Source organism: Nerophis ophidion, linkage group LG03 (genome assembly GCF_033978795.1).
Source record: "Nerophis ophidion isolate RoL-2023_Sa linkage group LG03, RoL_Noph_v1.0, whole genome shotgun sequence".
In the NCBI taxonomy this organism is placed as follows: Eukaryota; Metazoa; Chordata; class Actinopteri; order Syngnathiformes; family Syngnathidae; genus Nerophis; species Nerophis ophidion.
The window spans coordinates 30,119,809-30,132,979 of record NC_084613.1 but is presented as its reverse complement, the minus strand read 5'-3'; the positions used below and the strand labels follow the sequence as shown (position 1 = coordinate 30,132,979).

Here is a 13,171-nt window from a genome sequence, read left to right as displayed (position 1 = left end):
CCAAAATACTGTGTAATTATGCCGTTAAAGCAGACGAAATTTAGCTATGTGTGTGTGCAGCGCTCATACTTCCTAAAAACCTGTGACGTCACACGTACGAGTCATCATTACACGACGTTTTCAAGACGAAACTCCCAGGAAATTTAAAATTGCAATTTAGTAAACTAAAAAGGCCGTATTGGCATGTGTTGCAATGTTAATATTTCATCATTGATATATAAACTATCAGATTGCGTGGCGGGTAGTAGTGGGTTTCAGTAGGCCTTTAAGGACAATAATATACATATTTTTAATGCACTGTAGGATTTTTTTGGTTAAAATAAAGCCAATACGGCAAATTTTTGTGGTCCTTTCTATTTAGAAAAGTGCCGAAAAGTACCAAAAATTATCGAAATACATGTTGGTACTGGTACCAAAATAATAATAATAATACCTCAGATTTATATCGCGCTTTTCTAGACACTCAAAGCGCTCACAGAGAAGTGGGACTCAACATTCATTCTCACCTGGTGGTGGTAAGCTACATCAGTAGCCACAGCTGCCCTGGAGTAGACTGACGGAAGCGTGGCTGCCAGTTTGCGCCCACGGCCCCTCCGACCACCACCTATCATTCATTCATCAGTGTGAGCGGCACCGGGGGCAAAGGGTGAAGTGTCCTGCCGAAAGACACAACGGCAGCGATTTTTTGGATGTCAATAGGTGGGAAGCGAACCTGCAACCATCAGGTTTCTGACGGCCGCTCTACCCACTACGCCATGCCGCCCCAAAATATTGGTATCGGGACAACACTACTCTATGGTGGTAAGAGTTTGACCTTGAAACTGATCAATTGACTTCTAATTAGGGCTGGGCGATATATCGATACACTCGATATATCGTGGGTTTATCTCTGTGCGATATAGAAAATGACCATATCGTGAAATTCGAGTATACGTTCTCACGCAGTTACTTTTAGCTGCGGGCATTAAACTGCATGCATTTTTTCCTTTTTCTTGTCTCTCCTTCACACAGACACTTAAAACAAGCTCACCTTCTTACATACGTCATGCTTGCCACTGTAACGTCACACGCCCTCCCCGAGCAGAGAGGTAGCGGCATGGGTAACATTAGCTGTGATGCTAACGGTGTGTTGCGAGTGGTGATACGAGAGAGAGAGAAGGTGCGAATCTGGTAAAAAATGGAGGAAGAATTAATTCCCAAGAAAAACAGCACAGGTTTCATTGTCTGGCGGTGGTTTGGTGGTTTGGCTTCAAGCGGGAACATGTTGGAACATTTATACGGCAGAAGCATTGCTACCAAAAGTAGCATCATTTGACAAGTCACCCGTTAGAGAATGAAGAATGCATGAAACTGCATGTCAACATCTCCGTTCGGTGCCACACCCACGAAATGCGGAAGCAACAATTTCCACATCAAAACCGTTGGACATATTCTATTTGATATGCAGCTCATTTTTATGTGACACTTATTGAAATATCTTGTGTGACATCATGCACAAGTGCACTTTATTAGTTTAAGACTTTTATAGTGGCGTTCTGTGCAAAAAGTGCACTTTCATTTAGTGCTATTTTGATATGTCATCTTGGTGACATCGTGCACAAAAGTGCACTAATAGTTTGTTTTAAAATGTCTCTGACAATCTTACACTTTCTGTTTTGAAATGACTTGAATGTTTGCGCCACTGCTTAATAACTGTTTAATAAATACAGTTTTGCTAAATTGACTTAGTTGAGATTTCCCTCTCTCTATGAAAGTTTAAAAGTAGCATATATTAATGCAGTGTTTTTCAACCTTTTTGGAGCCAACGCACATTTTTTTGCGTTGGGAAAATGCGGAGGCACACCACCAGCAGAAATCACTAAAAAACTAAACTCAGTTGACAGTAAAAAGTCATTGTCGCAATTGTTGGATATGACTTTAAAGCATAACCAAGCATGCATGACTATAGCTCTTGTCTCAAAGTAGGTGTACTGTCACCACCTGTCACATCACACCCTGGCTTATTTAGACTTTTTTGCTGTTTTCCTGTGTGTAGTCTTTGTTCTTGTCTTGCGCTCCTATTTTTGGGGCATTTTCCTGTAGCAGTTTCATGTCTTCCTTTGAGCGATATTTCCCGCATCTACTTTGTTTTAGCAATCAAGAATATTTCAGTTGTTTTCACCCTGTGATGAGGTGGCGACTTGTCCAGGATGTACCCCGCCTTCCGCCCGATTGTAGCTGAGATAGGCTCCAGCGTCCCCTGTGACCCCGAAGAGAATAACCGGTAGAAAATAGATGGATTATCCTTCTTTGTGGGGACATTGTTGATTGTCATGTTCGGATGTACTTTGTGGACGCCGTCTTTGCTCCACAGTAAGTCTTTGCTCTCGTCCAGCATTCTGGTTATGTTTACTTTGTAGTTCAGTTTTAAATTTGTTCCACATAGCCTTCTCTAAGCTTCAATGTCTTTTCTTATGGGCACTCAACTTTTGTTTATTTTTTTTGTTCAAGCATTAAATACCTTTTTTACCTTCACACTGCCTCCTGCTGTTTCCAACATCTACCGAGCGATTAGCTACCGGCTGCCTCGTACTGATATGGAAGAGTATTACACGGTTATTCTAGACAACACCGACACTCAACAACAACACATCATTTGAAGACTACAATTCCTGGTTTGCAAAAAACATTTTTTACCCCAAATAGTTTAAATTAGATCATCTCCCACAGCACACCAGATCGTATCGCACGGCAAATTGGTGTGCCGCGGCACAGTGGTTGAAAAACCCTGTATTAATGCACTATGAACAAGAATGTTTTAATGTAGACACATAGAATCATCATACTGCTGTGATTAAATGGGTCAAGTGTTCATTAGAGGCTAAGGCAAAATATCGAGATATATGTTGTGTATCGCAATATGGCCTAAAAATATCGAGATATTAAAGGCCTACTGAAACCCACTTCTACCCACCACGCAGTCTGATAGTTTATATATCAACGAGGAAATATCAACATTGCAACACATGCCAATACAGCCTTTTTAGTTTACTAAATTACAATTTTAAATTTCCCGGGAGTTTCGTCTTCGAAACGTCGTGTAATGATGACGTGTACGCAAGATGTCACACGTTTTTAGGAAGTATGAGCGCTGCACACACACAGCTAAATGTCGTCTGCTTTAACGGCATAATTATACAGTTTTTTGAACATCTGTGTTGCTGAATCTTTTGTAATTTGTTCAATAAATATTGGAGAAGTCACAGTAGAAAGATGGAGTTGGGAAGCTTTAGCCTTTAGCCACACAAACACACGGTGATTCCTTGTTTAAAATTCCTGGAGGTGAAACTTTCCTATGGTTCAGAGCACGGTCAAGAGAACATGGATCCCGACCACATGTCAACCAGCAGGTTTCGGTGAGAAAATTGTGGTCAAAAAGTCAGTTGTTACCGGAGAAAAGCTGAGCTTGTGCCGTCCATAGCTGCCGTCGACTCCCCTGACACACTGCGCGTCAAGACACCCGTGGAGACACCCTTCCGGCTATCAGATAATATTAAACTCACTAAAACACTAGCAACACAATAGAAAGATAAGGGATTTCCCAGAATTATCCTAGTAAATGTGTCTAAAAACATCAGAATCCGTCCCAATGCAATCGCGTTTTTATTTTTAACTTTTTATTTTATTTTTTTTCTAGTCATCGCTGTCAATATACTCAAACTCAAATCTTTCATCCTCGCTCAAATTAATGGGGAAATTGTCGTTTTCTCGGTCCGAATAGCACTTTTTGTTAGAGGCTCCCATTAAAAACAATGTGAATATGTGAGGAGCTGTCACGCTAAGTTTCTTCCCCCCTACAAACCCACCCCCCCTCCCCCCATTTACTTCCGGGGTCATGATTAATACAGACATTTTGTTAACGCTATATTATAAAAATATAACGCTACATTATAAAAATACAGACGTTTTGTTAACGCTACATTATAAAAAAAAAAAAAAAAACAATTTACAAACACAAGCTATGGGATGACATAAGAGGAAACGTGACCCGGGAAGTAAATGCGTCATCCCATAGCTTGTGTTTGTAAATTGTTTTTAAATTTTTTTTATAATATAGCGTTAACAAAATGTCTGTATTAATCATGACCGCGGAAGTAAATGGGGGGGAAGGTTTTTGTAGGGGGGAAGAAATTTGGCGTGACAGAGCCATTAAACATGTTACGTCATCGTCTGCGACTTCCAGTAAAGGCAGGGCATTTCTCTTAGCACCGAAAGTTGCGAACTTTATCGTGGATGTTCTCTACTAAATCCTTTCAGAAAGAATATGGCAATATCGCGAAATGATCAAGTATGACACATAGAATGGACCTGCTATCCCCGTTTAAATAAGAAAATCTGATTTCAGTAGGCCTTTAAAAAAAAGGCCATATGGCCTCGCCCTACTTCTAATGAACCAAATGTTGTGGAATTGACTAATTTAGTTTTCTCAAAAAAAAAATAATAATTTAAAAAAAAAAACTAAAAAACAACGTGTGTGCTGTTGAAGCCTCCGTTGTGTTAGAGGAAAAAACTGTATGATATTGAGGGAATGTTGTTGTGTTAAACCATCAGTGAGGCACCTAAATATAATATTTGTCATCTTCGTGCATTGCGTGTCGGCTTCCATGCCAACTGCTTCCATCTACACATCTTCTCCCTTTTTACGTGCGTGAATTCAACACGCACACACACACACACTTACACGCGCACAAAACATTTCCACGTCAACGTTGACTCCTTGCGTGCGCGCGTCCGCCATGTGAGGATCGCGCACAGAGGTTCTCGTCGGACGCGCAATGTATTTTGGGGTCCTCTCTGACGTCAACGGCGCGCACGTTTTCATTCAACAGGCTGAGAAAGTAAGTTATTTATAACCCGCAGCGTCTCCAGGTTGTGCTCCTTGAGTGCGCGCGGAACAGGGGCAGACATCCGATCCTCCGCCGCGTCTTCAGGACAAAAGCCAGGTGCGCTAATGTGCGTCCCGGAACCGAAGAGGTTCGGCGTTACCTGCCACCACCACCACCAACAACAACAACAACAACAACAACAACGACACCAACATATGGACGCGTCAGTGGCACACTAATAGGAACTTTGTGTTTTCGAGCATCTGTTTGGTTTCTCCTCCTTGCTTGGAGCATGGGAAGCCTGTCTTACGTCCAGGTAAGAACATGTTCACACCTTTATCAACAGTTTTATTGGACATGCACATTTTTGCTTTGCCAGGTTGCATCATCTAAGCAACACCATTGTATTTATTTGTTGTTTATAAATACATCTCCAGGCTATTAGTCCTTATTTACAGGCCTATGTATAGGATGATATATTATCAGTATATTTGCACACTTTCATGTTAGTGAGCGTTCCCATGGAGACCTCCATTAAAAGTGTTATAATGAACAGAGTAATGTCAGGAATATTGCAATGTTGTAGCACACTGCCACCTGCTGGTGGTGTTCCAGCACTTTGAAAAGTGGAGCTAAACAACCGACAATGTTGTTCCCCAAAGGGCTGCCAGGTGTAAAAAAGTCCAAGCGCAGAAGAACAAGCCGCCATGGCCGACATCCTGGAGCTGCGGACGGACGGGAACTCTCTCCTAAAAGCGGTATGGCTCCGCCGTCTGAGGCTCACCAGACTGCTCCTGGAGGGGGGAGCGTACATCAACGAGAGCAATGAACGCGGGGAGACTCCTCTCATGGTGGCCTGCATGTCCTCGCACGCCGACCAGCAGAGTGTCAGCAAGTCCAAGCTGGTCAAGTATCTGCTGGACAACCAGGCCGACCCCAACATACAAGACAAGGGAGGCAGGACCGCCCTCATGCACGCCTGCATCCATGAGGCGGGGCACGAGGTGGTGGAACACCTGCTGAGCAACGGAGCTGATCCTAGTTTGGAGGACAGGAGCGGGGCCTCGGCGCTCGTTTACGCCATCAACGCGGACGAAAAGCAGACATTAAAGCTCCTCCTGGATGCTTGCAAAGCCAAAGGCAAGGAGGTGATCATCATCACCACAGATAAGTCGCCGTCCGGTACCAAAACCACCAAGCAGTACCTGAACGTCCCTCCGTCTCCAGAGATGGTCGACAAGTCGTCTCCGGCCTACTGCGCTTCGCCTTCTGATATCAACGTGGCCGAATCTCCCACGCTCGAGCAGGAGCAACAAAACACGGTCTTCAGCTTTCAGACCAAGCTGAAAACCTCCTGCTCGGCCAACAAGCTGGCTAATAACGGGCCTTTGTCTCCCACGCGGCGGTCCGCCAACCACAAGCGAGCACGTTTGCCTCAGCTCAAGCGCCTGCAGTCGGAGCCGTGGGGGCTCATCGCACCCTCCGTGCTGGCGGAGCGGGCAAAGAACCAGGAAGAGGCCAAGAAGGCCAGCTCGGACGAGGACGCGGTGGCGGGCGTGAACGGCCTGACGCTGAGCAAGAGAGGCGCTTTGTCTCGACAGAACAGCGTGGACGGCAAAGACGCCAAGCTGACCGCCTCGCTGCCGGTTCCCCCGACCTACGAGAGACCTCCCAGCCAGCACCAGCCCCTGGCCAGACGGAGCACCGTGCCCACCGAGCAGGAGGGCAACAACAGCGGGCACGCCGGTCTCCGAGACACCTTGCACAGGAGACGACTCGGGAATGACCACTACGACTCCGACTCCCAGCTCTATTCGGACTCCGTCATAGCGGACTCCCCCAAGGTCCCGGTGGAGCGAAGGAAACTGAACACCTCCCCTCTGGCCATGCTGACCGGCTCCAGAGAGTCCCTGGACAGCAACAACAGCACATCCTCTCCGAGCACCGCACGCCGGCGTGCGCCGGGCCTCCTGGAGAGGAGAGGCTCTGGCACCTTGCTCCTGGACCACATCTCCCACACCAGGCCGGGCCACCTCCCCCCTCTCAACGTCAACCTCAAGCCTCCCATCCCCGACATCGGCGCCAGTAGCAAGCCCTCGTCGCCTCTGGCCAGCGGAATCCGATCCATAGCGCCGGCGGCACCAAGCACACCAAAGAGAGGCGGGCTGAAGTGCAAGAAGAAGCTGGTGAGAAGACACTCTATGCAAGTGGAGCAGATGAAGCAGCTCTCGGACTTCGAGGAGCTGGCTCATTAGCTACCGGTGGAATTTATGCAGCATATTTGGTGTTACTGCCCGACATTGTCAGCGAGTACATACATGTTGACTCAAGTTCAAACTGAGCAATATAGATGAACGTCACTTAGGATTTATTTGATTCATTTTTTTGGACGCCGTGTCTGCTTTAAATGTATTACACCTTTGAATGTAAAGGCCGAGTTGTGGTACTAGAAGGATCTCTCGGACATGCTGATGTAACACGTGCAGTATCTCGCAGAAGCAGCCCCTTCCTCGCATTCTGTGGATATTTTTAGTAGGGTACAGTAGTACCTCAATTTACCAGATTAATTGGTGCTGTGACCAAGCTCTGAACTCAAAACAGTTTTATTTCAAATTAATTCAAATTGCCCTCCGCCCAAAAACATCACCATTTTTTTTTTTTAACATGAAATGTGCCTTTTAAAAACAAAAACTATCTTTTAGATAAGAAATATTGAACAAACACAATATAATAAAATGTACTACCAAGAAAAACCTGCATTGTGAAGCAGTGTCGGTCAGTTTTATCTCTGCCAAAACAGCATTTTAAGGTACCAATGATTGTCACACACATACTAAATGTGGCGAAATTATTCTCTACATTTGACCCATCACCCTTGATCACCCCCTGGGAGGTGAGGGGAGCAGTGGGCAACAGCGGTGCCGCGCCCGGGAATCATTTATGGTGATTTAAACCCCAATTCCAACCCTTAAAGCTGAGTGCCAAGCAGGGAGGTAATGGGTCCCATTTTTATAGTCTTTGGTATGACTCGGCCGGGATTTGAACTCACGACCTACCGATCTTAGGGCGGACACTCTAACCACTAGGCCACTGAGTAACATGTAATAAGAATTTTAAAACGAAAAACAAACATTTTAGCTAAGACATATTTTATAAAACAATACAATATAATATACTACCAACAATTATAGTATATTTCCCTAAGTGATGTAATAGCAATGTACAGTAATGTATCTCAAACTTTAGGAGCACCTCAGAATAGAATTGGCTCTCCAAGTACCACCACACCGCTGTTGCTCACTGCTCCCCTCACCTCCCAGGGGGTAATCAAGGGTCAAACGCAGAGAATAATTTTGCCACACCTACTATGTGTGTGACAATCATTGTTACTTTAACTTTAACTTTATAATGACCAGAATCAAAATACAGTAGTGTAGTATACCTAAGTATTCATTAAGTACCAACATAATGACCAACATTAAAATACAGTAGTTTAGTAAATGGTAAATGGGTTATACTTGTATAGCGCTTTTCTACCTTCAAGGTACTCAAAGCGCTTTGACACTATTTCCACATTCACCCATACACACACACATTCACACACTGATGGAGCAAGGGTGAAGTGTCTTGCTCAAGGACACAACAGGCGTGACGAGGTTGGTAGAAGGTGGGGATTGAACCAGGAACCCTCAGGTTGCTGGCGCGGCCACTCTCCCAACCGCGCCACGCCGTCCCCAGACCTTCATTGAGTACCAACATAATGACCAACATTAAAATACAGTAGTGTTGTAGACCTAAGTATTCATTAAGTACCAACATAATGACCAACATTAAAATACAGTAGTGTGGTAGACCTAAGTATTCATTAAGTACTACCATAATGACCAACATTAAAATACAGTAGTGTAGTAGACCTTCATTAAGTACCAACATAATGACCAACATCAAAATACAGTAGTGTGGTAGACCTAAGTATTCATTAAGTACCACCATGATGACCAACATTAAAATACAGTAGTGTAGTAGACCTAAGCATATTAAGTACAAACATAATGACCAACATTAAAATACAGTAGTGTTGTAGACTTAAGTATTCATTAAGTACCAACATAATGACCAACATTAAAATACAGTAGTGTGGTAGACCTAAGTATTTATTAAGTACCACCATAATGACCAACATTAAAATACAGTAGTGTAGTAGACCTAAGCATTTATTATAACCAAGGCAGATCTTTCATCTAACAAGCTTATTTGATATTTTGGCCACTGCAACATTACACACATTTCAAACAATAACACCGTGTTTGAATATAGGAAATTAAAACACTGTACTTTGATCAATTTATTCTTCGGTGGACCACTAGATGGAGTCCCCGTACCACCACAGTTTGAAAATGGCTGATGAACAGCTTTTCCTGTGGAGAGTGGACTTATAGCTGCTTCTCCTTCAAACACAATATCAGCAGCTTTTTAATATTTTCATGGATAAATGGCTGCCGTTTAAATATTATTTTAACATTCTGGGCTGCAGTATCGACTCATTCTGCTTCAGTGTGCTGCCGACTAGCAGTGCTCCGCTCGAACTGCTTTGCCAGGTTAGCTAGCTACACGCTCTGTCATGTTTTCGATGATGATTTTTTTAAATTCAATGAGTATCGTTGACCTCTTTTTCAAAGCAGTCTCCGTCACACTCAACTTCTTCCTCCCCATGCTTGGTAAAACAAGGTCATGTCGATTTCCAGGTAAAAGCTAATGCTAACGAGTAAGACCAGATGTTTTGGGGCGGATCTTACAGGGTTCACCTAAAGGTAGGGATTTTTGGTAGTCAAATATTTGCTACAGAGACAGCTCTTATGTCAAAACACTCTTAAGTTGAGGTACTATTGTAAAATGAAATAAATTGCTGACAAAAAATAACATAAAAAGACTACATTTTAGGGAAGAAAGAACTCAGATCTAATGAAATTATCTTTCCATGCAGCTAGTTTATTTCACAAAATAAGACATTCTACATTAAGATTTGCATATCTAGAAGTTAGCAGGACTTTTAAGATGGCAATGCACATTTTATTCTGTAAACAATCATTTTTCCACTTGCAAATGTTATATAAAGCATCCTCGAGATGATCGTTTGATTGGGGGTAAAACCAAAATATCTTATTTGAATAGTTATTTTCTCAATTTTAACATTTTTAAACCAGAATAGACAAAACACCATTATTCGTGCTGAAATCAAGATTATGATGTAAAGCAGGGGTCACCAACACGGTGCCCGCGGGCACCAGGTAGCCCTTAAGGACTAGATTTGTCGCCCGCTGGCCTGTTCTATATATAGCTCAAATAGCAGCACTTAACCAGTGAGCTGCCTCTATTTTTTATTTTTTTATTTCATTACTAGCAAGCTGGTCTTGCTTTTCTCGACATTTTTAATTCTAAGAGAGACAAAACTTAAATAGAATTTGAAAATCCAAGAAAATATTTTAAAAACTTGGTCTTCACTTGTTTAAATAAATTCATTTATTTTTTTTACTTTGCTTCGTATAACTTTCAGAAAGACAATTTTAGAGAAAAAATACAATCTTAAAAATGATTTTAGGATTTTTAAACACATGTAACTTTTTACTTTTTAAATTAATTCCTCTTCTTTCCTCACAATTTAAATCAATGTTCAAGTATATATATTGTTTTATTGTAAAGAATAATAAATACATTTTAATTTCATTCTTCATTTTAACTTCTGTTTTTTCGACGAAGAATATTTGTGAAATATTTCTTCAAACTTATTATGATTAAAATTCAAAAAAATTATTCTGGCAAATCTAGAAAATCTGTAGAATCAAATTTAAATCTTATTTCACAAGTGGATTTTAACCTATTTAAAACATGTCATCAAAATTCTAAAATTAATCTTAATCAAGAAAAATTACTAATGATGTTCCATAAATTCTATTTTTTATTTTTTCAAAAAGATTTGAATTAGCTAGTTTTTCTCTTCATTTTTTTTTCAGTTGAATTTTGAATTTTTAAAGAGTCGAAATTGAAGATAAACTGTTTCAAAATGTAATTTAAATTTTTTTCGTGTTTTCTCCTCTTTTAAACCATTCAATTAGGTGTTTTTTTTCATCATTTATTCTCTACGAAAAACGACGGAATGACAGACAGAAACACCCATTTTTTATATATACACATATATATATATATATATATAAATATTTATTTATTAAAGGTTAATTGAGCAAATTGGCTATTTCTGGCAATGTATTTAAGTGTGTATCAAACTGGTAGCCCTTCGCATTAATTAGTACCCAAGAAGTAGCTCTTGGTTTCAAAAAGGTTGGTGACCCCTGATGTAAAGTCAATGACTAAAACTAAGTAAAGCTCCTATTACAAGAAACATTTCTAGAAATGTAATTTAAAAACTCGGCAAGTGGCAAATCATTTGCAGTGTATATCTTCTTAAAAGAAAGTAGTGTAACAATTATAAGTGAATATATTTTAGAAACCTCTGAAAGCCCAAGCTGATTGTTTCCATGTTTTTTTTATTTTTTTATCTTTCCTATTTGGGCTTATTGGACCCTAATTAGAATAACAACTTAAAATCATCTTTTCATATAATGTACTTAGTCCATAAGTAACAAACGTGTACTTCGTGTTTAATGACATCCATCCATCCATCCATTTCTACCGCTTATTCCCTTTGGGATCGCGGGTGGCGCTAGTGCCTATCTCAGCTACAATCGGGCGGAAGGTGTTTACACCCTGGACAAGTCGCCACCTCACCGCAGGTTTAGTGACATACTAATTTTTATTTTTAAACTTTTTTTTTCCAAATTCAATTGTATGTTGTACTCTTCTGACACCACCAGATAGCAGTATAAATGTCCACATAAGCAGCCATAAGACCCCAATTCAGTAGTGTACACACTTTTGGAAATAAGAGCTAAAAGGGGCTGTCCACGCATGTGGCCACTAAGCTTTTAGAGGCTTAGAGTAGTCAGTGTACAGCTAGTTCAACACTAAGGATGTACTATTTATATAGTACATCCTTATCTGGTATAGCTCGGTTGGTAGAGTGGCCGTGCCAGCAACTTGGGGGTTGCAGGTTCGATTCCCACTTCCGCGACCCTAGTCACTGCTGTTGTGTCCTTTGGGCAAGACACTTTACCCACCTGCTCCCAGTGCCACCCACACTGGTTTAAATGTAACTTAGATATTGGGTTTCACTATGTAAAGCGCTTTGAGTCACTCGAGAAAAGCGCTATATAAATATAATTCACTTCACTTCACTATTGTTGTCTGAATAGCTGCCAACACAAGTTAAGTAGCAAGGTCATTGTGTCTTGCATCATGGTCTGCATGAGTGTTGCCCGATCATTGAGGGGAAACACACATTTTAACATGTACATGAAGCAGAGTAGGATCCTTTCCCTGGGTAAACTGTGCCACGTGGCAGATTTCCAATGTGATAATGAGCCCAAACACCCAATTAAGCACCTGAAGTGGAAGGAAGGTGCAGGAGTGCAAGGTGTGAAATGTCAAAATCGCTCCACTGGGACTATTTAAAAAATTACGGCTGTTAGTTGACTCATTTTAAGTGGACAACAATTATATACTACGATACAAGCTGGACACTGACTACTCTAAAACAGTTCATGTCTATTGCGTTGTCCGTGAATAACAAAAAGGTTGCTGTGATGTGACGGCTGTGCTGCCTTTTGTGAGATACCACGCTGCGTCCATCTGTTGCCGACAGGCCACTTGAGTGCACTTTGTGCTTGATGTAATGAGCACTTAACGATGGGCTTGCTTTGGATGAGCTGAGATGTAGCGTCGACGTAAAAAGTTGGACTGTTTGTAGCAAAGTTGTGCAAAGTGCCTTCAAGATTTCTGACATAAAAAAGACCAGACCGATACATTTTCATGTACTAGAAATGATTTCTATCAAATAAGGATGTAACAAAATGTGTTATTTCGATATTGTTGGTGAGCAGACGAATAAAATGCCTTAAAAACAGATAATGATGTAACGAAAGTTAAAGAAAGAGGACGTATGTTGCCATGGTAGTGTTACACTGACAGTACATGTAATATTTAGTGTTACAAATGTCATTTCATGTATATGGCAATCAAAAAGTCCACACAGCCAGATCGTACAGATGTGACTTCCCTGTGAAGCTAATGTTTAAAGTAAAAAAAAAAAAGACAACATAAGATAATTCATAGTATTTTTGCAAGTAGTTTGTTGTACATTCAGAATAAACATCTTAATTCTTGTGAACGCCTGCTTTATTCATTCATTCATC

The 13,171-nt window shown here is 41.4% G+C and overlaps 1 protein-coding gene and 1 long non-coding RNA gene across 2 annotated transcripts in view; one reads left to right on the top strand and one right to left on the bottom strand.

Annotated features, from left to right (window-relative positions):
* The window catches only part of LOC133549427 (uncharacterized), a 54,512-nt gene that overhangs the window by 12,623 nt on the left and 28,718 nt on the right, over nt 1-13,171 (bottom strand). The window lies entirely within an intron of this gene.
* On the top strand, nt 5,538-7,732 carry ankrd34c (ankyrin repeat domain 34C). The gene has a single exon (XM_061893710.1). The coding sequence runs from the start codon at nt 5,573-5,575 to the stop codon at nt 7,118-7,120; it is 1,548 nt and encodes a 515-aa protein (XP_061749694.1). The 5' UTR covers nt 5,538-5,572; the 3' UTR covers nt 7,121-7,732.

Coding starts and splice junctions, on each gene's coding strand:
- ankrd34c (XM_061893710.1), top strand. CDS start 5,573: ATGGCCGACATCCTGGAGCTGCGGACGGACGGGAACTCTCTCCTAAAA.